This window comes from Magallana gigas, chromosome 4 (assembly GCF_963853765.1).
Source record: "Magallana gigas chromosome 4, xbMagGiga1.1, whole genome shotgun sequence".
In the NCBI taxonomy this organism is placed as follows: domain Eukaryota; kingdom Metazoa; phylum Mollusca; class Bivalvia; order Ostreida; family Ostreidae; genus Magallana; species Magallana gigas.
In genome coordinates this window covers 42,344,661-42,367,252 of record NC_088856.1, presented here as the reverse complement: position 1 = coordinate 42,367,252, position 22,592 = coordinate 42,344,661, and the positions used below count along the sequence as shown (strand labels likewise).

The following is a 22,592-nucleotide window of genomic DNA, read 5'->3' as shown; positions in this document are numbered from 1 at the left end:
ACCCGCGTTAACGGATTACGTATGAAATGTACTTTTTGCACTATCGCTACATCTATATTCCGCACAAATCACCAGACAGCATTTTATTGTGTAAATAAATATGTCAAAATATACCTATACAGTAATAGATAGATAGATAGATAGATAGATAGATAGATAGATAGATAGATAGATAGATAGATAGATAGATAGATAGATAGATAGATAGATAGATAGATAGATAGATAGATAGATAGATACTAGTATAGATGGATAGATCATTCGAGTGATAATCCCAAACAGTAGTTAAGTAGTAAGAGAAATTTATCAAGTGTAATATATGACAAATATATAATATACTCTTTCATCGCCAATAAACAGAATTTAATTTTATAATGAAGTAATTTTAATATGTTTTATTGTAATAATGAGACGTGTGTAACCCGTTGTGATGAGAAATATACCTCGGTACAGTATGTCAGTATCTTGTTATAACGAAGGATTTTAATCTCTAAAATATACTCCATCATACACTTAATTTATTTGAATATGAATTCAAATCTCGGGTCACTTTCAGTTACAGCAAAAGAAAAAATAATAATACATTGTTGAGACTATTTCACACATAACAAGAAACGATGATACAGGAAAACTTAAATTTATAAGGGGGTCATTATTCTTAACAGGGGTCACTTTACTTCAGGTAGAGTGTGCTCATTTTTATGAAATGACACTTATTCTTCAGGCAAAGGGGTCATTTTTCTACGTAGAATAATGACCGGGGGGTCATTATTCTACGAAGAAAAATGACCGGGGGTCATTATTTTACGTAGAAAAATGACCCCCGGTCATTTTTCTACGGGGGTCATTATTCTTCATTACACCGGAAATAATGTGTTCCAACCGTCTTGACTCCGGTGTTAGTTACTACTTTATTATTTCCTATTTGAGGTGCTAACGGGACACATTCTCGATGTACACATGATTCATTGATTGTAAGTTTTTCCTGCATTTAGTTTTGTTCCTTTTTTTTCTTTTTGTCATCCACAATTTACACCACGTTGATGGAACATTAATGTAGAGTGGAAATGTCATGTCCATTACTAACGTTCAAAAAAGTATGTAACTCAAGTTAGGCCTTAAGGTTGTTTTTTCTCCTGAGACGTTAACAGTGACGACTTGTATATATTTATTGATGCTACCTAACCAAATCACAACCTTCTCGTATTACTATATTTATTTTCTTTTACGAAGAGTTACTCTACATTTAATGTTTTCCTTCACGCCGATTGTTATTAATATTTTTATTACATACACACTATTATCTTAAATATTAGATCCATACTGATTTTTGGTAAATCTTCTCTGTGCAAGGTTGATATCTAAATCATGTATTTTGGTTCACCCGTGTGTGCATCCTGGATTCACGACTTATTTGTTTACTCTTCTTTCTCTATCAACACAATGTGGGGGTGCAGTATTCTTTTCCACTTTTTTATATCATGGTAGAACAAATAAACAAACACCAAGAAAACCTCCTTAAAATTTTAACAGTAAACTGTCAGGGCCTTGGTGATGGAAACAAGAGGAAAGACGTTTTTCAAACCCTTAGAAACAAAAATTATCATATATAGTATTTTTTACAGGATACCCATTTTACAGAAAAAGAAGAAAATATGATTAAATCACAATGGGGTTATAAAGCTTTTTTTAGTTTTTTAAGTCAAACTCCAGGGGTGTAGCGATTCTTTTTAACAACAATTGTGAATTAGATGTTCACAAAACATTTAAAGATGACAATGGCAACTTTCTTATTCTTGATGTTTCTGTTGATGATTTACATGTTCTACTGGTAAACGTATATGACCCAAATCTAGATACACCTAGTACATTTTATACAAACTTATTACAGCATATAGAGAATCTTTTTACGAACCAACATATTGTTCTTGGTGGTGACTTTAATTTAATTTTTGATAAAGAGTTAGATTCAATGAATTACAAAAGCTTGAATAATCCCAAATCAAGACTTGAATTACTAAGACTAATTGAAATTTTAAACCTTAAAGACTTTTTCCGTGAAAACAATCCAAATCTGAAAAAGTATACCTGGAGAAGGAAAACCCCAGTAAAACAAGCCAGGCTGGATTTTTTCCTAATTTCAGATACATTACAAAATATGTCTCCAATGATTAAAATAGAAAATAGCTATAGGTCAGACCATTCCCCAGTTGTTTTATGTATAAAAAAGAATGAATTCTTAAAAGGTAAAGGAATATGGAAATTTAATAACTCCCTATTAACTGATAAAGAATATATCAAAATAGTAAAACAAATAGTTATAGATATTAAAAAACAATACTCCTGTTTTGTGTACAATAAAGACAATATATCCTTAGGCTCTGTACCGGATGATAATATACAATTCACTATAAACGACCAATTGTTTTTAGATACCCTGCTCATGGAAATAAGAGGAAAAACTATCTCGTACTCAACTTATATTAAAAAAAAAACTCTTGAAAGAGAAGATATGCTTAAAAAGGAAATTTTAAATCTAGAACAGAATTTGACTCAGGATTCTAGTCAACAACTTGAGGAAAAACACAATGAATTGGAAGAAATTAGAAATATTAGATTAAAAGGTCAATGTATACGATCAAAAGCAAATTGGATAGACCAGGGAGAAAAACCAACAAAATATTTTGCTAATTTAGAATCAAGAAACTATATTAATAAACAAATATTGTTAATTGAGAAGGACGATGGATCAACAAGAGGAGAAATCAACAAGAAATTCTAAGTGAAACAAAGGCATTCTATGCAAACCTTTATACAAGAAAGGACATAATAGAAACAGAAAATATACATGAAAAACTGAAACTTAATATACATGTATACCTAAACTAAATCAAGAGGAATCAGAAAATATCGAAGGTCCTATTACAAACACAGAAGTTTTCAATTTTTTTAAAAACATGAAAAATGATAAATTCCAGGACCTGACGGATACACTAGTGAATTTTTCAAACTTTTTTTGAATAATATTGGATCTTTTATTACGATAGCAATTAATAACTCAAACGAATTACTGCATTTTACAGAACCAAATAAGTTAGGAATCATAACTTGCTTGCCGAAAGCTGAAAAACAAAAACAGTTCCTAAAAAATTGGCGCCCAATAAGTCTTCTAAATGTTGTTTATAAAATAGCATCAGGATGCATTGCTAATATGATTAAGTCACTATTAGACAAATTAATAAATAAAGACCAAACTGGTTTTATCAAAGGAAGGTTTATTGGAGAAAATATAAGACTCATATATGATTTAATGAATTATACTGAACTACATAGAATACCAGGTTTATTAATGCTTATTAATTGACTTCGAAAAAGCATTTAATACTCTATCTTGGAAATTTATTTTTGAAACACTGGATTTTTTTAAATTTGGACCATCTATAAAAAAATGGATAAAGACCTTTTACAATGGCACCAAATCATGTGTTTTGCAAAATGGATTCACTTCTGACTGTATTTATCTTCAAAGGGGCTGTAGACAAGGTGACCCCATTTCTCCATATCTTTTTTTATTATGCGCGGAGATCTTAGGGATTTTAATTAGAAATAATAGGGATATTAGAGGAATTGTTATAGATGGAATAGAATATAAGCTTTCTCAATATGCTGATGACACCTCTCTTATTTTTGATGGTTCGCCTCAGTCTATGGATGGTATTTTAAGACTTTTAGATTATTTTGCAGATCTTTCAGGACTAAAAATTAATTACACAAAAACTATAATGGTTTGGATTGGGAGTAAGAAATTTTCAAGAGATGTATTTCACCATACAAGATGGAAACTAAATTTGAATAACTCAACCTTTGATTTATTAGGAATAACATTTTCTGAATATGCAAGCCTAAAGAGAGCAATATTTGAAAGATTAGATAAAGACAATATCAATGAAATCAAATACAAGTCTGGCCCAAGTATACCCAGTCACATAATTATCTTCTTCACCAATAAAAAAGGTTGCAAAGACATGTATAACAAACTTATTAAGGAGAAAAGAGATCCAATTACATCTGTAAATAAATGGCTAGAAAGGGGCTTTAATGTTAACAACAAAGACTGGAACAAAATATTTGAACTTCCGTTTAAAACTACTAAAGAGTCAAAACTACAATGGCTACAATTTCAAATTTTACACAGAATAACACCAACAAATGATTATCTTCACAAGATTAAGGTTAAAGAATCCCCAGTTTGCTCCTTTTGTAAAAGAGTTAATGAGACTATTGAACACTTATTTGTAGATTGCTATTGTGTAAAAGAACTTTGGGAACTATGTGAGGAGTGGTTGTTAAGGAAATTGGAAATGCAAGTAACATTTGACAAAAACTCAATTTTATTTGGAAAATATATAGAGAGAAATTTGTATAAAGCACATTATCTTTTAATTCTAATAATAAAACAATTAATACATATTTGCAAGTAGATATAAAGAAGTTCCAAAGCTGAATTTTGGTGCACTCGAAAATATAATGAAAAACAGAATATCCGTGGAGAAATATATTTTGCTTAAAAATTGTAGATTTTCAGAGTTTGAAAGGCACTGGCAAAAAATATGACTTATTATTATGATATACTAGCTATATTTATCAGATTCAATAGGTTATATAATGTACTACCCCCCCCCCCCCCCCCCCCACCACCTCGCACACAAACACTTTTCTTTCATCTTATTCTCACTAACTTCCTTTTTCAAGTAGTATACAGGTACATTTGTAAAGAGTTATATGCACAATATATAGACCTACATTATGTTCTTTCTCTTTAAGAGACAAGCTATTACATTGTGAGATATGTGTACTTGTATCCTTTGTATCTTTTTCTGCTGTCTTTGTCTTTGTCAAATAAATCTTTCTGAAAAAAAAAAATAATAATTGACTTCTTCATTATTTTTAGTTTTGAAAAAATTAGCAAAATCAAATGCCACCTTTTCCTCAACTAATACTTTTCTCATTTCAGATGGCATTATCTGAGTCCCAAATACCATCCGACGCCCAGCATTATTTGGTGTGTGCCACTGAAGACTGTAAGAGGAACTGTCAGTTTTACTGCAATGACTGTCACCAACCAATGTGTGAACAATGCAGAGATGGACATCAGAAGTATAAGAAAACCCAGAATCATGAAGTTGTCCCTTATAAGTTACGCAAACGTCAACTTCCTGTAGAAAAATGCAAGATCCACCCCACAAAAGAAATTGATCTCCTCTGTGGGGAATGCCAAATTCCCATTTGCTCTAAATGCACAGGCACCAAAGAACACCGCGGCCATTGGTTTACCAACCTAGAAATGGTCTTTGCCGAAAAGGTTTCGATTTATAACAAAGAAATTGCCAACATTCGAAGCTACTTTGAGCCTACTTCTCAAGATCTGAAAAAGGAAATTGCAGGAGATGTCACAGAAATAAAGAAGGTTATGGAGAGTATAAGAACATCCATGAAAGCTGAAGCTGAGTCTGTGAAAAAGCTGGTAGACACACTAACATCAGATAATATAGAACAAGTCCACAAATTAGAACAGTCATTATTGCAAACATTAAACGGCCAAAACCAACAAATAGATGACTACATCAATTCTCTCAATGATTTAGTCAAAACGTTTTATGGTTACCTATCTCCCTCAAACATAGAACAATTAACATTTGCCCTCAAATCAGAAAACTTGGTCATTAGACCCATACCAGAGACATCCAAACCAGTCCCACCCATATTTACTGTTGGTCAATACAGCCAGGAAGATGTCGCCAAACTACTGGGTAAAATAACTGTTCCTAACACTAAACCAGAGAACAGAAAAATAAAACCCATGGAGACTGCCTCTACACAGTTGAAACCTACAGGGAAACAGAGGAAACAAGACAGAGAGAAATCTGACGTGAAACAAACACTGTGTATGTCTTCCTCTGTCACCAAGGTCAGAAAGTACACAGTACCAGGTGTTGACGGTGTATTTCATATATCACTGGGTAAATCAGACAGACTCTGGGTCAGTGATGTGTATGGTAACCTTGTCCAAACAGATCTACAGGGGAATCAGCTACAGAAGATACAAACCAATGGTGGATCTGACGGCTACCACACAGTCACACAGGACGGGGGTCTGATCTATACAGACAGAGAAAACAAAGTCATCAATAAGATAACACCGGATAATACAATCACTGAATTCATTAAAACAGGAAACTGGGAACCACTCAGTATACACTCCTCCCACATCAACGGGGACATACTGGTGGGGATGAAGACAGATGAAGAGGGTAAAGTCACCAGGTACAACAAGACAGGGACAGAAATACAGAACATACAGAGAGACAACAAAGGACAGCCACTGTACAAGTATCCACACTACATCACAGAAAACATCAATGGTGATGTCTGTGTATCAGACATTGACAAACATGCTGTACTGGTGGTGGATAAATCAGGACAACACAGGTTCTCCTACACAGGTCAGAGGTCAAGGCTTGATCCCTTTGGAATATGTACTGATGTACTCGGTCACATCCTGGTGTGTGATGAAATCAGTGAAAAAGCTCATCTCCTGAATCGGGACGGTCAGTTCTTGTCTCTACTACTCACACCACAACAAGGGGTAGATTATCCATATAGTGTGTGTGTGGATGGTGAGAACAATCTCTGGGTGGGAGAATGGGACACCAACACGGTGACAGTGTATAAGTATCTACAGTGAACATTATATATCAATACCTCTTTTTGGTACTGTGTTTATGTTACTATAACATCATGTTAGTGCACAATAAATGATATTTACATGTACAATACTTATTATAATTTATACAATGACTCATGTATCGATTCATGGATTATTGTTCATTGCTAGAGAATTGACGAATAAATATATAAACTAATATATGTATAAAGAATATTTATTTTAAGCAATTAGAAACTGCTTAATTCAATCTAAACAAAAGCTAATAATTGTTTTTAAACTTATTCCAATAATATCCAATGCACTCAACATGAGATGACAATAAAAAGTAAACACTTGTAGAAAAATGTGAATTTATTTTGAGGTAAAATTCTCATTTGAACAAATCTGTCTTTAAACAATGAGATAAGTAAACTAAATACATGACATTGTATCATATTTCTAGAGAAAGGGGGAGGGGTGTTTACACAAATTCTGTAAGTACCGGGGTTTTACTAATGTGGGGTAAAATTACCATGTCTGTTGATTTCAACTAAGCTTCAGTAGTATACAAGATGGACATCATCGTTTGCAGAACAAAAATGTACAGTCATTCGTTTATGAAATAGAAAAATTGATGGAAAGATGGATTGATAAACACCAAAAACCACTAGGTGGAGTTGGTGGCGGAAGGAGTTTTCCATCAGAATTCTAATTGCTGGTGCACTACTACTTATATGAAATCTCAGACGTTTGTGAAGTCAAAGAGAAATGATATATTACCTATAACTGTACCGATTATTACCCCAATAGTATAAAAATCAAAAATAATTTGCATTCAACCTCTCGAGTAACGTTTTTGACAACCTTGTACATTGGGCTCAGTAAATGCTTTTCTATATACATGGTTGCTTGGTAGAAAGAAATATCAGGATTTGCAAGTTTTGTATTTTCTACAATTATAGCACCATATGAAACATACATGAACATCTACAACTTCTAATATCCTCTTTGTATACATTGGAAACATATATATGTAACCATATAAAAGCTAATATTGTGACAGGCAATATTTAAAAAAAATTGTATATGCTACAGTGTGAAAAGAAATGATTTATATCTAATTCATTTTGGTTGATGGTTAATAAAATAAAGCAAAGGATGTGAATCAATAGATATTATTATATTATGATGCAATATATAGGTATATCAGATCAATTGACGCTGGTCAATGTATCCATGGAAACCAAACCTTTATGTATTATGCCCTATATTAACTTGCCACTTACTCCTTTATCAAACCATATCTTATCACCAGTAAAAGATTAAAAAATCCAATTTTCTTGGTGTTTGCATAAAGTCTGCCCATGTTTCAGAAAAAGGGGTGGGGGTAAATATCTTATAGCTCCCAGACCAGCCTTTAGTTCTAATATCCAGATTTTTTTTTCAAAGGGGGGGGGGGTGGGGTGGATTTAGAACAGAGATTAAATTACACTAAAATAGAAATTTTGTTCCGATAATTCGCGACATTCGATTTTGTTAAAGATGTTGAAAATGAAATAGAAAAGACCACACAACTTGACTCCAATGTATAATTTGACAAATTTGATCTTCAGCAGTGCAGCATCACAGAGGTTATTATAAATGAGCATTATATGTGAGGAAACGAGAGACTTATTACACAACATGGCAGAAACACACTGAGTGTCACCAAAAAATAATGTGTATGACTTCATGTACAATGATTATTTTACAAAAGGAACACACGCATGCATATAACATTAGAAAGGGGCTCTTGCTGCAAGGTGAAAAACTACAGCCCAATCACCTGCTATTCAAAAGTACATTCATAAAAAAGTGGATCAAACGTTCATAAAGAACTGTAAAATACACGTATATAAAGCTAATAATATACAGTTAACAAATAAAAAATCTTGCACATTCATATTCACAGGTTCATTATCATTGATGCCTGGTTTTGGTCATGTGATCAATTTGAACCTAATAGAGGGCAAAGGTCATAAAAGTGAAAGTAGCCATTGTCATATACTTGACAACATCAGCTGTATGAAAAGGGCCAATACATAATGTATAATAAATGTACATTTACACATGATATTGAAAGGAAAAGGAGAGAAAATGTCCATCATAAACAATGAACAATGTAAACTACTGTACATAGTAATTCCTTCAATTCCTACCACAGTTTCTCTCCAAGATCATTTGGAGCATACAATAGAATACATAGATGGTATCACAGGCTACGACTACAACAGATAATGCTGACCACACATGTATAATACTTTCTCCAGTAGAAATCACCTTGAAATAACATGTGAATTGTCTGACCACTGTCTAACTACTGGCACACTGAGTGGTCCCATACAATGCTAGCTGTCCTTATACACTCCATGCTAAGTCATCAAATCACTGAGTAACAGGATTTTGTTCTTATGGTTTACAGTTGTAATAATTTGTAGCTTTGTCGTTGATGGCTAGTAAATACTCTGCCATTCGTCGATTGAGTTCATCAATGTCAGTGGAAAGCTTATTCAATCTCTTCTCATTTGCATTGAAGTTTTCCTGCATATCTGTAACACAATAAAGAAAATTTGATAAGTATACACAAGTTTTTTTTTAATTTAAAATTTGTCCTCTCAATGCAAAGTTAAATTGAAAAAAATCATCGTTATATTCAGTGATTATTAATGGAACTATTTGCTTAATTGTAACTACAATACGTTTACCTTTCAACTTTTTCGGCTTAGCTGTGGTATCGGTGGCCAATTTATCAGCTCTCCTCTTGAGAGTCTCAGCACGAGATTGAGCCTGAGTTGTGAGATTGTATCTCGAATTGAGATCCTGAGCTGTGGTGGTATATTTATTTTAAAGTTGGTTTGCCGCCTTAAAAAAAAAGAATCAAAGGCCGGAACGGCCACAAAGGCGTCGAGCTGACATTTTCTTTTATATAGAATGATATCAATAATTTGAATTTCTGTACTAATATATATAGTCGTTTATCAAATAATATTAGAATAAAAAAGGAAAAAAATTACGTTTTGTGCTGTTTCAAAAACAATAATCAGTATATTTCGTTATAAAATAGGTAGTGATGAGTTTATAATACAATAACTTATCATGGTTACAAAAATCGAAGAAATTTCAAAGTTAAAAAAAAATATTATTTTCTTTCTGCTTCAACAAGTCTTTGCACATTTCACAGGCTCATAATTTGAATACATCAACAGTGTGTCCCTAATTATAATAATAAAACATACGTTTATTTATTTCAATTCCCGTTTGAAACAAGATTACCTATGCTATGGTTGTTTACAAACAAATCCACAACACGTGCTATCTAAAATGCTCGACCAAACCAACTGCATTATCGTGTTTATTAATTGCAACAAAATCTCTAGATAAGTTTATCTCTTACAATTATTTTGGAGACCATGCCCGATAACAAATACATTTACATATCAAATTTTATTTCTATTGGGCACAGTCTCCAATTAAAATGTAAGCGATAAACTTAAATAATATTTTAGTGAATGTTTACATTGCACCTTATTGTATTCATCCGCCATTTCTTGATTAAGCAAATTTATACTAATGCAATGAGTTGTCAATAACCAGGGAGGCAAAGTTGGTTTTTTTGTACACGATTTAGTTGAATAAAAGGAATACAAATCTTGTAATACCTTTAATACTTCAAGGAACTTATTTTTTATGCGCATTAAAAAGGCGGTGCAGTGCATGAATTTTTGGACGATTGCCAATCCAGACAATCGCTAGAAGGCTGTCGAGCATTAGCTCGACGCCTTAAAAATGGTGTTTCTAAACCATTTATATTTCAAATTACAAAAAATGTCTGCATCAAGAGGGTAGTTCCTAATTCAATCTATGATTGTTTGAATCTCTAAAAAAAATTATCGGTAATTAATTTACATTATCGAAATCCTGTGAATTATTTCATTGTCTGAAATTTTAGCTTAAAGTTAAGATTTACAATTTACTGTGGTTTCATCAATATTCGTTGAGTACCAATTTTCGTGGATTTCGTTGTTAAGTTTATCCACAAAATTTAATGTTCATTGAAGTTCAATTTTCAACTAACATTTTGTATTGATTAGATCATTGGCCACGAAATTACGTATCCTTGAAACTGTGGTTTTTAGAAAATCCACGAAAATTGATACCCACGAAAATTAATGAAACCACAGTATATGTGTTTTCCTCAATTACTTCAAATGTTTAACATGCAATTCGGAATCATTTACAGTAAAACACGCTCAAGCGAACACGCATATAATGAATTGACACTTACAGCGAAGTGATTTTCATTCCCGGTGTTCATATGTTATGAACTTGACGGTTATAACGAATTACATTTATAACGAAGCAAAATCGCTTCAAAAAATCTAATTCAACAAAATTCTATATACCGTTCTAGGTTCTTATTTATTTGTGGAAAAAAACATGGTGTGGAAAATCCCTGATATACATCAATAAGATACTTTATGTGTATAAATGATGTAAGACATTGTAATTACAAAATCTTAGTTAAAGAAAGTAAAAAAAAATTACGATTAACAATATGGTCATTTCTAGGGAAGGAAAATTGAAAGTACAAAGGTTTGAAAACACATCCATCAAACTATAGCTACATACTTAAAATTTTCAAAATTATCTTTGAAATCATATCATTTGAGAATTAATTTGTGTTATATGTAATATTAAAAAGCCATCCAAGTGTAAATCTAAAGGAGATCAGGGGGTTTAGAACCTCCTAAAAATTCTAAATTGCTAAATTCATACAGTAATCCAAATTACCGAAATAGTCATCAGACTCCAGACTCAAATCCACTTTTACCAGTTTTTTGCTGCAAGATTAACAGAAATTAGATCCTGCGATTGATTTTTTTTTTCAACTTTTATATGATACAAGTATTTTGATACATGTACAAGTCTTGTTTCTAAAATAAAATGTTTCATTGAAACACAAGCTTCTGTATAAATACATGTAACTGTTCAGCCTCGGTAGCTACCGGTAGTCATTTGCCTTTTTATGTCAAAATTAATCAACCGGTTTTTAACAAAATAATAATATGTGACTCAAAATGACTGTAGATTTGAATAAATTTACAAAAAAAAAGAATTTCATTCTTTAAGCAGCTATTTTTGTAAAGTGACCGTAGTTTCAAGTACAATTTTCTAACAAAAATCTTGAAGTCTAATACTGTGTAATAGAAGAGGAGGATGGACCACAACGAGGCTCAAACCCAGGACCTTTCAGATTAAAAACCAACACTCTGCCAAATTAGCTAAATGGTTAACCCACTAGCTATATAGTGCTAGTAGGAGGAAGTACTGAGCCTTATATTACACACTATTACTACTGTCAAATTCATGTGCCCCGTGAATGAAATAAAAATTTGTAGCACGTCGAATTCTGCTCAATTCAATCTGATTGGCAATCTGTAAAAATACATCTGTATATTTTGATACCTCTATTAGGTCTAGCGCAATCTCCTGATTTAGCTATATAGCTTGAAAAAGCTATTCATGATCAGAATATCTTAATAAAGCTATTTATAAACAGTTTTTTCACAAGAATGTTAATTATCAAAAATATACACAAATATATTTCCATTGTTTGGGTAACTGCATTTCCACCACCTTCTGTGCACTAGCTGAGGCATGGATAAGTTTGATTTATTTACCATTTGGGTCTCACTAAAAAGCGACCGAGATCGCCCGGGATAATAAAATAGCGCCCGAGGAGCAAAAATAGGCGCCCGGGAGATTATTTATGTTAGTTTAATACAAATCTGTTATGAAATTAGGATTATTTCACATTTGCTCAATTAAATAACCAAGTGAGCAGAAGAAGAACGATAATTCCAGTATAAAAATATACACGGCTAGCAGAAATACCCCAATGTCTTATGGAAATTTTACATTCATAAAATATGTTACAAACTATTTTTATCTAGGGATGAGGTAGATAGAATGTTCTATCGTTAAAATGACAGATGTCCTACGGAGCCTGGTCACAGTAAGATTATTCTTTCTAGGGATGAGGTTGTTTGCCAGTATCTGTTTACATTTTTTAAAACAAGATTTTAATTTAGATACCGTTGCCCAGCTCTTGCCACGTGGAGGCCGCCTCGTTAAGAGCCATAATTTGAATAAAATTCAAATCCCCAATGGGGATAGATTTGACAATTTTATATTAACTATATAACAAGGAATTAACAGGTAATGTTTGAAATATCGTGACATTCTACTTATGAGTATATGAGACGGTGGAGAGGGGACGTTATATGACAGCTTTGTGTATTTCTTTATCCTGTACCCTGCTATTCCGCACCACAGGTAACTAACGGACTCAGCTGTGAAACCGCTACCTGTCAGGTGAATAATTAGATTATGACACGCTATTTTACAATTTAGAGTTGTCTTTCTTGTTTGCTGCATTATTAAAGTTCCCCGAATTTTTATTCTAGTGTATGCATACATATTAACAATAAAAAAAAAGAGTTTTTACAACCAATCTTAAAAGAATCTAGGATCCCGGGCGCCCATATTTGCTTCTCGGGCGCTCCCGGGTGCTTTTTTATAACCCTGGGCGCTCCTGGGTGCTTTTTAGTAAGACCGCCATTCGATTAACTTCTTTACCATAACTGACCTTCTTTGTACTTCATTCTGAATTTCAAAAGTAACTGTGTGGTCATGAATCAATTAAATTGTAATCTTTACATGCATTGTTTACAGAACAGTTTAAAGTTGAAAACTATCACTGCACTAAAGTGTTCTTTTGTATACATGCTGAAAAGAATACACAATTATGAAAATTGTATGATAAAATAGCTGAACATGCTAACATAAATGCATCTTCGCAGGACAGGGGTTTACGATCCACTCTTCTCCTCTACAACCCTTTGATATAAACTGATAAATGGGACTGATAATTTAAGTTCTCACTATGGCAGAGAATTATTACAAACCGTACAATAGCGATGGATTCGACTTGAAGATCAACAGTCATATTGTCCTTGTCTTTTCCTTGTAGACATTTTTTATTTTTTAATCCAGACATCAAAACAAACACAAACAGTTCGTCGATGTTGATGTTTTCGCGCCACCTAATTTAAGTTAATGAAAGTCCGAACCCGATCTTAATTCACTTTTCTCGCGCAACGTGTAATGTAGAATAATGTTTCACTCTCAATATATATTAATTGACCTATTCATAATACTTTTAAAAATGTCACTTCGATAAGATTTCTCTCTCTCTCTCTCTCTCTCTCTCTCTCTCTCTCTCTCTCTCTCTCTCTCATAATTAACATGTTTTTGCTATGAACAGTTTGTGGAGTATGAATTCTTTAATTGATTCATGAATTCCAGGTTTGTCTAGGATAAACAGAACTACAGCTAATTCAATAAAAGTTGCAAATGGCCGAGTAATTAATTGAGGTGTCAATATATATTTTGTCAAAAACGTGTCAATTATGATAAAGAATTATTGAGTTATGGTTACTCCATATCTACACACCTATAATAGCAGACAAAGACATCGGACATTCCACACCCCCCCCCCCCCTCCCCAACCCGCCCGAACATTTTTGTTGAATTTGTGCATGCAGGACATGCACACTTTGATTCATTCTATACAGCTATATAAAGCAGTGTATATGTTGATTTAGATTGTTTAAACTTAAATTGCATAATATTTATACTTGGTGTACAAATATCAACTTTGCTTTATATTGTATTTATACAGATTTCTCATACTGAATAACTCATATTGATATAATATATAGCGCTAAAACGCGGAACGAAAAGCAGAACGGAAAATATCAGATTACGTTAATCATTGAGATAGGATATAAACGTTAACTGGACAGACACAAAGTAATCTGTACGTCAAGTTGTTCATATCTGACGAATTTTCTTCATCTAAAAAAGTGCGTGTGTGGGGGTGGGGGGTGTTTATTTATTCAAGGTAGAGGTCAGAAGAATTAAACTTTAGACGTATTCAATAGAGCAGGTGCTCGCAAGCGCTCGCCAAAATCACCCCTAGTTTTGGCAGTCGATCGCGTCGTGAGGACTCGGTCTGCTGAACACGTCTCAGATCTCTACCTATGTTTACAACCAGGAAGTAAATTACACAAGTCTCGTATTCTCTCGGGTGTCTTCCAAGCGATAATGGCTGAACTAATTTTAAGGTCACATTGATGGTGAGTTAGAATAATTGTATCTATATCTAATGATGGCAAATAAGTGACATATTCCCTAACATAATAGTGATTTTCTTCAAGATTACCCGATTATCAAGTCGATCAACACTGGACGATTTTATATGCAAGTTAGCATTATATAAACCGAAAGTTGTGGCCATGTTTTAAAAATACATGGTAGTATACACCCCCATCATACGGCTTAAATTCCCAACGCGGAGGACAATATTCGGAGTTCCGAACACGGAGCAGTAGTAAGTTGCCACGAAAAAAGGAGGGTCTTTAATTTTCCTTTAAACTTACCAATAAATTTTGTTTAATTCAAATTTCTTTTAGATCTATATAACAAACAGAAATGATTTAAGTTTTTATATGTTTATATTATAGTCCATATTTGATTTGTAAAGGATGGGGGTTACCATGCACAGATGTACACGTAAGTGTGGTAGGGGGCGGGTTGGGATCGGAACCCCCCCCCCTCTTGAAAATATTAAATTTATTTTAATTACTTCCCTATCACCAAACAAACAATTATCTCTCTAACCCTCCAAAAATGTCTGGATCTGTGCATAATTATATGTACATTGCTAAATTTAGTTTATTTTTAAATTTTTGTTGAACACTAGAGATGAATATCTTGAAGATTGTAGTAATGGTAAGGAATGGACAAATCAAATCCTTCAATTACATCAAATTGTGACCTATATTATTAATAGTTAAATGTAAAAGTGCAGTGTGTATATTAGCGTGTGTGTGTGTGTGTGTGTGTGTGTGTGTGTGTGTGTGTGTGTGTGTGTGTGTGTGCGGGGAGGGGGGGGGTTACAATGAATGACTTTTTCATGATTTTTAATTTTGATAGCAAACAAATGCCACAGCTGCCTTCAACTAGTAGTTTTCTCATTTCAGATGGCATTATCTGAATCCCAAATACCACCCGACGCCCAGCATTATTTGGTGTGTGGCACTGAAGACTGTGAGAGGAACTGCCAGTTTTACTGCAATGACTGTCACCAACCAATGTGTGAACAATGCAGAGATGAACATCAGAAGAATAAGAAAACCAAGATCCATGAGGTTGTCCCTTATAAGCTTCGCAAACGTCAACTTCCTGTAGAGAAATGCAAGATCCACAAAAAAGAAATAGATCTTCTCTGTGGGGAATGCCAGATTCCCATTTGTTCTAAATGCACAGGCACCAAAGAACACCGCGGCCATTGGTTTACCAACCTAGAAATAGTCTTTGCCGAAAAGGTTTCGATTTATAACAAAGAAATTGCCAACATTCGAAGCTATTTTGAGCCTACTTCTAAAGATCTGAAAAAGGAAATTGCAGGAGATGTCACAAAAATAAAGAAGACCATGGAAGACATAAGAACGTCCATGAAAGCTGAAGCTGAGTCTGTGAAAAAGCTGGTAGAAACAATTACATCAGATAAAATAGAACAAGTCGACAAAATAGAACAGTCATTATTACAAACATTAAACGGTCAAAACCAAGGAATAGATGATTATATAAACTATCTCAATGGTTTAGTCAAAACATTTTATGGTTACCTATCTCCCTCAGACATCAACAATTTAACATTTGCTCTTAAATCTGAAAAAATACTGATAAAACCAATACCAGAGACATCCAAACCAGTCCCACCCGTATTTACTGCTGGTCAATACAGCAAGGAAGATGTCGCCAAACTGCTGGGTAGAATAACTGTTCCTAACACTAAACCAGAGAACAGAAAAATAAAGCCCATGGAGACTGCCTCTACACAGTTGAAACCTACAGGGAAACAGAGGAAACAAGACAGAGAGAAATCTGACGTGAAACAAACACTGTCTCTGTCTTCCTCTGTCACCAAGGTCAGGGAGTACACAGTACCAGGTGTTTATGATGTATTTCATATATCACTGGGTAAATCAGGCAGACTCTGGGTCAGTGATTATGGTGGTATCCTTGTCCAAACAGATCTACAGGGGAATCAGCTACAGGAGATACAAACCAGTGGTTCAACATCCGAAGGCTACCACACAGTGACACAGGACGGGGATCTGATCTATACAGACATACACAACAAAGTCATCAATAGGATAACACCGGATAATACAATCACTGAATTCATTAAAACAGGAGACTGGGAACCACTCAGTATATACTCCTCCCACATCAACAGGGACATACTGGTGGGGATGCAGACAGATGAAGAGGCTAAAGTCACCAGGTACAACAAGGCAGGGACAGAAATACAGAGCATACAGAGAGACAACAAAGGACAGCCACTGTACAAGTATCCACACTACATCACAGAAAACATCAATGGTGATGTCTGTGTATCAGACTATAACAATGATGCTGTAGTGGTGGTGGATAAATCAGGACAACACAGGTTCTCCTACACAGGTCAGAGGTCAAGGATTACTCCCTATGGAATATGTACTGATGTACTCGGTCACATCCTGGTGTGTGATGATATCAGTAAATCAGTTCATCTCCTGGATCAGGACGGTCAGTTCTTGTCTTTACTATTCACAGAACAACATGGGGTAGATCATCCCTTTAGTGTGTGTGTGGATGATGAGAACAATCTCTGGGTGGGACAATACACCACCGACACAGTGAAAGTGTACAAGTATCTTCAGTGAACTATATATATCCTTACCTCTTTTAGGTACTGTGTTTATGTTACTATAGCATCATGTTAGTGCACAATAAATGATATTTACATGTACAATACTTATTATAATTAATACAATGACTCATGTATCGATTCGTAGAGAATTGACGAATAAATATATAACTAATATATGTATAAAGAATATTTATTTTTAGCAATTAGAAACTGCTTAATTAATCTAAACAAAAGCTTTAATTGTTTTTAAACTTATTTCAATATTAACCAATGCACTCAACATGAGATGACAATAAAAAGAAAACACTTGTAGAAAAATGTGAATTTATTTTGAGGTAAAATTCTTATTTGAACAAATCTGTCTTTAAATGATGAGATAAGTAAACTAAATACATGACATTGTATCATATTTCTATAGAAAAAAGGGGGGGGGGGGGTGTTTACACAAATTCTGTAAGTACCGGGGTTTTCCTACTGTGAGGTAAAATTACCATGTCTGTTGATTTCAACTAAGCTCCAGTAGTATACAAGATGGATATCATCGTTTGCAGAACAAGAATTTAAAATTATTCGTTTATGAAATAGAAAAATTGATGGAAAGATGGATTGATAAACACCAAAAACCACTAGGTGGAGTTGATGGCGGAAGGAGTTTTCCATCAGAATTCTAATTGCTGGTGCACTAATACTTATATGAAATCTCAGACGTTTGTGAAGTCAACGAGAAATGATATATTACCTATAACTGTACCGATTATTACCCCAATAGTATAAAAATCAAAAATAATTTGCATTCAACCTCTCGAGTAACATTTTTGACAACCTTGTACATTGGGCTCAGTAAATGCTTTTCTATATACATGGTTGCTTGGTAGAAAGAAATATCAGGATTTGCAAGTTTTGTATTTTCTACAATTATAGCACCATATGAAACATATATGAACATCTACAACTTCTAATATCCTCTTTGTATACATTTGAAACATATATAAGTAACCATATAAAAGCTAATATTGTGACAGGCAATATTTAAAAAAATTGTATATGCTACAGTGTGAAAAGAAATGATTTATATCCAATTCATTTTGGTTGATGGTTAATAAAATAAAGCAAAGGATGTGAATCAATAGAAATCATTATATTACGATGCAATATATAGGTATATCAGATCAATTGACGCTGGTCAATGTATCCATGGAAACCAAACCTTAATGTATTATGCCCTATATTAACTTGCCACTTACTCCTTTATCAAACCATATCTTATCACCAGTAAAAGATTAAAAAATCCAATTTTCTTGGTTTTTGCATAAAGTCTGCCCATGTTTCAGAAAAAGGGGTGGAGGTAAATATCTTATAGCTCCCAGACCAGCCTTTAGTTCTAATATCCAGATTTTTTTTTCAAAGGGGGGGGGGGGGGTGGGTGGGGTGGATTTAGAACAGAGATTAAATTACACTAAAATAGAAATTTTGTTCCGATAATTCGCGACATTCGATTTTGTTAAAGATGTTGAAAATGAAATAGAAAAGACCACACAACTTGACTCCAATGTATAATTTGACAAATTTGATCTTTAGCAGTGCAACATCACAGAGGTTATTATAAATGAGCATTATATGCGAGGAAACAAGAGACTTATTACACAACATGGCAGAAACACACTGAGTGTCACCAAAAAATAATGTGTATGACTTCATGTACAATGATTATTTTACAAAAGGAACACACGCATGCATATAACATTAGAAAGGGGCTCTTGCTGCAAGGTGAAAAACTACAGCCCAATCACCTGCTATTCAAAAGTACATTCATAAAAAAGTGGATCAAACTTTCATAAAGAACTGTAAAATACACGTATATAAAGCTAATAATATACAGTTAACAAATAAAAAATCTTGCACATTCATATTCACAGGTTCATTATCATTGATGCCTGGTTTTGGTCATGTGATCAATTTGAACCTAATAGAGGGCAAAGGTCATCAAAGTGAAAGTAGCCATTGTCATATACTTGACAACATCAGCTGTATGAAAAGGGCCAATACATAATGTATAATAAATGTACATTTACACATGATATTGAGAGGAAAAGGAGAGAAGATGTCCATCATAAACAATGAACAATGTAAACTACTGTACATAGTAATTCCTTCAATTCCTACCATAGTTTCTCTCCAAGATCATTTGGAGCATACAATAGAATACATAGATGGTATCACAGGCTACGACTACAACAGATAATGCTGACCACACATGTATAATACTTTCTCCAGTAGAAATCACCTTGAAATACCATGTGAATTGTCTGACCACTGTCTAACTACTGGCACACCGAGTGGTCCCATACAATGCTAGCTGTCCTTATACACTCCATGCTAAGTCATCAAATCACTGAGTAACAGGATTTTGTTCTTATGTTTTACAGTTGTAATAATTTGTAGCTTTGTCGTTGATGGCTTGTAAATATTCTGCCATTCGTCGATTGAGTTCATCAATGTCAGTGGAAAGCTTATTCAGTCTCTTCTCATTTGCATTGAAGTTTTCCTGCATATCTGTAACACAATAAAATAAATTTCATAAGTATACACAAGTTTTTTTTAATTTAAAATTTGTCCTCTCAATGCAAAGGTAAATTGCGAAAAATCATCCTTATATTCAGTGATCATTAATGGAACTATTTGCTTAACAAATTGTGACTACAATGCGTTTACCTTTCAACTTTTTCAGCTTAGCTGTGGTATCGGTGGCCAATTTATCAGCTCTCCTCTTGAGAGTCTCAGCACGAGATTGAGCCTGAGTTGTGAGATTGTATCTCGAATTGAGATCCTGAGCTGTGGTGGTATATTTATTTTGAAGTTGGTTTGCCGCCTTAAAAAAAAGAAGAAAAATGGTGTGTTTCTAAACTATTTACATTTTAAATTACAAAAAATGTCTGCATCAAGAGGGTAGTTCCTAATTCAATACATGTACTGACCTCTTCTGCCCTCAGGGCCAGTTTGTTGGCCTCCTGGGCCGCCATCTCAGCATTGTCCACTCTCTGTTCGTTCTCAATGTATTTCTCCTTAAGCTCCTGTAGCCTGGCCCTCAGGTAGCCCAGTGATGTCAGGGACTGGTTGGATTTGTCAGTGGCTGCAGCTGTCTCTGACTCAATCTGAAACACCAATACATGTTTGCTTATATTTACATTCCTATTCTATCTTTTTAAAAAGCATCTTCAAGCTCCTCTCAGGTAATTTTTCTCTAGATGAAAACATTTTTTTTTCAGTCTTGGATACTACATAAATCATGTTAAAGGAGAAATTATAAATGTACAAAATGTCAGTATTAACAAAACAATGTTAAAGAAACGAAAAAGATGAATGTAAAATGAGTAAATAACCCATAGGGATTACCTGAGTGAGATCCTGTTCTGCGTCTCCGATGTCTTTATCGGCCTGTGCAATGGCCACTTGGGCAGCTTGTTGGGCGTCAGTAGCCCCTTTCAGGTTGGCCTGTACATCCTCTGCCTTCTCTAGAATGGACTTGGCATCCGCCCTTACAAAGTGATCAAAATAGGTATACATTGTAGGTATAGAAATTATAGTACTAGAAAATTTGATTTCTTCCCATTAATCATAAGCTAGTTCATACACATAACATTCCATTTCGAACAGCCTCTTCTTTTAACAGATTATATAGACCAATATATAAGAATATCACAAGCTGTTCAAAATAGAGAACTCACTCGGCTGTTTCTGCTCGGTCTTTGAGTCCTTTGGCTCGAGCGAGGTCACTGCTTGTCTCAGCCAGAATATCATCAATGTTCTGAAGGCCCTGTATGGTGATGTTTATCTTCTGGGCAAGATCTAGAATCTGATCGGGGGTCAGCGATATGCTCATAGCCAGCACTTCCTCTGCAATCTGTAGCAGGAAATTATCAAAATTATTTTTTTCATATAATTACTCCTTTTGTGTGTTGTAGACTATTTTAATTTTTGGTTAAGAAAGAAAGAGCTAATTTGTGGGGTTCATATATATCAAGCTTAACTCAGGTAAACATGGAAAGACACACTTGATGAAATCAGTGAAATAACAGACACTTGTTATTTTTCAAGCAATGGAAACACATACAGTACACATAATAAAGATAGAATCTTAATTCCTTTAAATTCTTTAACAACTTATATAATTTTTTTCAAAAACATCAATATACCGGTATATATATATATATATATATATATATATATATATATATATATATATATATATATATATATATATATATAATTTTAAAAACCATAAAAAACAAAATCTTGCTGAAAACAACAGATGTTGTCAATGTTGACTCACAGATTTGATATCGTTAGGGGTGGCACCATCTGCTGACAGGAATCCCGAGATCCTGACAAACAGATCCTGGAGGGCTGTGCGAGCGTACTCGGTCTGGTTCTTAGCTTTGAGTGCCTCATTGTAAGCCATCTGAGCCTCATCCTTGCCCATCTCTGCCCCTCTCTGAGAGTTCTGTAGCTGTTTAATGACATACAACCAAAATAAAATAAACAGTGTGTATCATACAGAAAATCATTTATTTACAAACAAAACAATTCTTAAACTGATATTTTCTCTTTTTCTGCATGTATAAGACCATCTCTCTCTTTTCTCCATGTGTAATGCCATTTCTCTCTTTTTCTGTCTTACTAACCTTCTGTAAGAGTTCTGTTGCATTCCTCTCCTTGATTTTCAGCAGTTCCTCTGCCTGGCGGGCCAGGTCCAGGGCGTTCTCTGCTTTTTTTACCGCTCCGTCTCCACAGCTCTGTTCTCCACCACACACTCCACATCCACCTCCTCCACACACAGAGTGGCAGGGCTCTCCACGTTTGTCACACACCTGTATCAAAGTAAGACTTTAGCTAAGCTTGATGTCCAGTACATTAAAAGAAATAGGTAGTCATTAGTCACTGCATAGCAAATTTATTTAAACTTCAAGGTCTGCAGTTTTCAATTTATCTTTATATGTACAGGTACTGAGAGGGAGCTCATAA

General features: G+C 34.1%; 3 protein-coding genes and 1 long non-coding RNA gene across 7 annotated transcripts in view; 2 read left to right on the top strand and 2 right to left on the bottom strand.

The window, feature by feature from the left end:
• Positions 1-862: 862 nt before the first annotated feature.
• LOC109617176 (E3 ubiquitin-protein ligase TRIM71) lies at positions 863-7,350 on the top strand. Of its 2 annotated transcripts, none has more exons than XM_066082493.1 (2): positions 863-974; positions 5,015-7,350. In XM_066082493.1, the coding sequence occupies exon 2, from the start codon at positions 5,015-5,017 to the stop codon at positions 6,743-6,745; it is 1,731 nt and encodes a 576-aa protein (XP_065938565.1). In that variant the 5' UTR covers positions 863-974; the 3' UTR covers positions 6,746-7,350. The 2 variants fall into 2 exon arrangements, with proteins under 2 accessions (XP_065938565.1, XP_065938564.1); XM_066082492.1 differs by lacking the exon at positions 863-974 and adding an exon at positions 1,053-1,097.
• A 931-nt stretch (positions 7,351-8,281) lies between these two features.
• On the bottom strand, positions 8,282-10,502 carry LOC136274818 (uncharacterized). The gene is made up of 2 exons (XR_010713231.1): positions 9,451-10,502; positions 8,282-9,294 (listed from the first exon to the last, which is right to left on the bottom strand). It is a non-coding gene; the product is annotated as an uncharacterized lncRNA (long non-coding RNA).
• Positions 10,503-14,508: 4,006 nt separating this feature from the next.
• LOC105346070 (Tripartite motif-containing protein 2) lies at positions 14,509-17,583 on the top strand. The gene is made up of 2 exons (XM_066083372.1): positions 14,509-14,946; positions 15,853-17,583. Exons 1-2 carry the CDS (start codon positions 14,944-14,946, stop codon positions 17,581-17,583), a joined length of 1,734 nt encoding a protein of 577 aa, XP_065939444.1. The 5' UTR covers positions 14,509-14,943.
• Positions 17,584-18,990: 1,407 nt separating this feature from the next.
• The window catches only part of LOC105348811 (laminin subunit beta-1), a 29,372-nt gene continuing 25,770 nt past the window's right edge, over positions 18,991-22,592 (bottom strand). For all 3 annotated transcript variants that reach the window (XM_066082489.1, XM_066082490.1, XM_066082491.1), the window contains exons 25-31: positions 22,253-22,438; positions 21,901-22,077; positions 21,296-21,471; positions 20,964-21,105; positions 20,546-20,722; positions 20,283-20,439; positions 18,991-20,123 (exon numbers count right to left, since the gene is read on the bottom strand). In XM_066082489.1, the coding sequence (XP_065938561.1) occupies positions 19,984-20,123; positions 20,283-20,439; positions 20,546-20,722; positions 20,964-21,105; positions 21,296-21,471; positions 21,901-22,077; positions 22,253-22,438 (1,155 nt within the window). In that variant the 3' untranslated portion in view covers positions 18,991-19,983. The remainder of the gene's footprint in view (positions 20,124-20,282; positions 20,440-20,545; positions 20,723-20,963; positions 21,106-21,295; positions 21,472-21,900; positions 22,078-22,252; positions 22,439-22,592) is intronic.

What these genes read in the sequence shown, in the direction of transcription:
- LOC109617176 (XM_066082492.1), top strand. Translation starts at nt 1,068, where the DNA reads ATGTCATGTCCATTACTAACGTTCAAAAAA. An exon ending in CATTACTAACGTTCAAAAAA is followed by an intron (nt 1,098 to 5,014) that starts GTATGTAACTCA and finishes TTCTCATTTCAG; the next exon opens with ATGGCATTATCTGAGTCCCA.